This window comes from Acartia tonsa, chromosome 14 (assembly GCF_053477335.1).
Source record: "Acartia tonsa isolate MP-2025a chromosome 14, ASM5347733v1, whole genome shotgun sequence".
NCBI classification, from domain to species: domain Eukaryota; kingdom Metazoa; phylum Arthropoda; class Copepoda; order Calanoida; family Acartiidae; genus Acartia; species Acartia tonsa.
Window position 1 is genome coordinate 3,809,161 of NC_137273.1, and position 3,252 is coordinate 3,812,412.

Consider the following 3,252-nt stretch of genomic DNA (forward strand, 5'->3'; position numbering starts at 1 on the left):
AGAGAGAGAGAGAGAGAAAGTTAGAGAGAGAGAGAGAGAGAGAGAAAAAAAGTATAGAAACCAAACTATTAGAGACTTAGAAAATTAAATATTCTTTGTACATAAATAGAAAATAAGAAAGGTTTTGTGAGTTATTTATAAAGTTAAGCTTTCTGTCACGCTATTGCATTCAAGTTCGAAAAAATATTATTAGTATGAAGAAATACTTTATTTTTATTAATTCGAAATTCAAAATGGATAATAGCGACGATTTTAATATCATGGTTGTTTAAAAATTCAGGTTGACTTTTTTTTCTAAAGACCATTAAATTGAATATCAATACCAATTTTTGATTAAGCACATATCAAAAAAATAAAAATGAATAAAACAAGTTAAGTATTTAATTGATTTATATTTTTATTTTCATAATTCATAAATATAATACATAATAATATCAATAAAATTTTATAAAAATATCACAGATTGGAGCTTAAAAATTGGAAAAATTTTGATTTTCTAATTAATAGGAGAATTGAGAATTTTGAAGTTGGTTATAATATTGCAGATTGGAGTAGTATGAATCCATCCAGACTTTGTTGGGTGCGGTCATAGCGGCTGCGCTCATGGAGCTGGTCATGAAGGGGTTGCTGCTGGTCATAGCGGGCATACCACTGGTCATGGTCATGGAACTTTGGGGGTAGAAATAATTATCAGTTGGCAGATATGAGGCAAACAGCTGGGATGATGATTTGTTTTGCTTGCGCTTGCGGGTTAACAAAGTTTCTTTTTTCAAAGAAATTGGTCTTGGTTGTCCGTGAACTTTGGCGTACAAGCCACAGGCATTGCAGACAACTTCGCCGGTTGGTGTGCGTCTCCAGAGGGTTGTTGTTGTTGTGGCACAGTTGTGGCAGCTGGTGCCATCACGCTTGCTGGTTGACACACGGGTGTTCTTAGGCTTCACCAGGGGACGGTTGGTGCCGTTCATTTTATGGTAGAGGCCGCAGGCATTGCATAGGTAATTACCAGCGGGGTCACGACGCCATAGAGGAGTGTTGGTCACGCCGCAGTTCACACACTGGCGGTTGTCTTTAACGGGAGAAATGGCGGCGGGATCAACGATGGATAAGTTGGAGGTTGAAAAGTTGTTGAAGGAAAAGTTGGGCTCGGCCTTGATGTTATCATCAATGCTTGATGGTCTTGGTGGAGGGCTGGGAGTGCCACTGCTGCTTTGGCAGCTGCTGGAAGCTCCAGGGCTGTACATGCCACTGCTGCTAGCATAGCTGTTATACATAGTCTGACCATAATAGCTGCCGTACATTTGGTCAAAGTTAGCAGCTGAGCTGCTATATGCTGGAGGGGGGAGATAATTTTGGTAATTGTTTGCTGAAATTTGGCTGTTATATTCCATAATGAATATTTTTATTTTTTAACTAATGTTAAAATTATTTTTCTAGTAGATCTTGATGATCTGATTGTAAGTAAAGAACTAAGGATCTAAAGCTGAACCCCTCGTATTTATCCCAAAATTTTGAGCTATCCCCTAATCCCCTCCCCTCCCCTGGTAAGCCCACCCCCTAGTGCGAGGGGAGGACACCATGTACGCTATTGGTCAATTAATAATTAGCGCAATCTTTGGCTTAAACAAGCATTTTTTAACCTTTTTATGATTATTATATGATGATATGTTCTCTAAAAATAATCTGATGTAGGAGTTTTGGTGTTGTAAGGTTGATAAGATAGATATGTAGTGTTAAGAATGGTAGAATAGTTTGATAAAATCTTATCTATTCAGTTCTAACATCCATCCAACTAATACCCCATTCCCTTCCCCCCTATAGGACATTTCCCTTTTCTGTAACACACCATGGGGGGAATTCCCCCCCCCCCTCCCTTCAGAACCAAAAGCCCTTATAAAGTTGCTGTATAAGGGATTTATTATGAGAAGGGGAATTATTATTTTTTTTCTGTAGGGAAATTCGGTTCGAGGTTTCTCGTTTTTATTTCTGATCTTGTGTACAATTTTCCCATCATAATTAGATTAGATAATATAAAGTAGTAAGTTTTTTGTCTGAAGCTAAAAATCTCGAATACTGATAATCCGAATTAATTGTACTTTTTATGGAATCCTTGGGTGGTATTAGGCTATTTTCTGATCTAATTTGTCCTTCCCTAGAAACATGGTGCGAAGCTACTAGTAAGATTAAACTTTAGGATAGAAAAGTATCTAAAGACACAAATAAAGCTTCCTAACTAAACATTACCGAGATATTTTTCATTATATGTAAAATCTTAGATTTTATAATAAAGGATACAGGTAGAATCATAGGTGTATCTATCTCTCACATAAGTATACATAAAAAATCCTTATTATATTAGGTCAGTCATACATTATTTTATTGAGTTTCACCAATGATTTTTAGATTTTACAAATTTATAAACAATTTTATTTATACTTATGAATTAATATTCTGCTTATTAGGTTCTGATACTCTATAAATGTTAATGTTCGTATATCCTTCCGACTGATTTTAGAGCTTCGATATTATGGATGTTGCCATCCTTGTTAATAATATAAATAAAACGTAAATATCGATAGTACAATTCAATTGTACAATAATAGACAAAAAACATATATTTTTACTGGAACAAATCCTTTATTTTTACATATAAAACAAAATGTTTTTAATTAAAATATTGAGTAGGTTTTTTTAATCAAAAAATAAATGCTGAAATAAACTTCACATGAAGTTTAAATACAAATACTAAAAAACTTACAAAAAATAAAATAAAAATATTTTTTTTTTTTTGTTTGAGAATTGATGACTGGCTGAACTCGAACTGAAGGAACAATTTTTTGTCAAGAATTTTTAGGAAAATGTCTTTGAAATTTATTTCTATCTATCTATTTATTCACCCTGCAAGGGAGGGAGAGGACATTGGACTATAAATTACAATAGTGTCTAAACTTTTTGTTTGTTTAAAAACTTTGGGTACTTTGATTAAATCTTGATTGGTTAGCCCAAACTAACAGTGTCCAATCTTTTAAACAAATTATTCAATACATAAAATAATTTTGTTTATCTCCAATGGGAATTATATTAATGAAAAATCATACTACAAATGTACTACTGCAATCTAGAAACGGTAAGGAAATAAAATAGCCCAAAACCATCTCGAGACCTTAATAAGCTAACCATAAATAAAGAACTCAATCTATAAAAAGAACTTTTTTTATTTAATGATCTTTTTATTTATTTTAAATACTTTTCATT

At 33.2% G+C, this 3,252-nt stretch overlaps 1 protein-coding gene across 1 annotated transcript; it reads right to left on the reverse strand.

The window, feature by feature from the left end:
* Window positions 1-379: 379 nt before the first annotated feature.
* Window positions 380-1,448, reverse strand: LOC145306096 (uncharacterized). The gene has a single exon (XM_080148041.1). The coding sequence runs from the start codon at window positions 1,386-1,388 to the stop codon at window positions 501-503; it is 888 nt and encodes a 295-aa protein (XP_080004167.1). The 5' UTR covers window positions 1,389-1,448; the 3' UTR covers window positions 380-500.
* Between the last annotated feature and the right edge of the window lie 1,804 nt (window positions 1,449-3,252).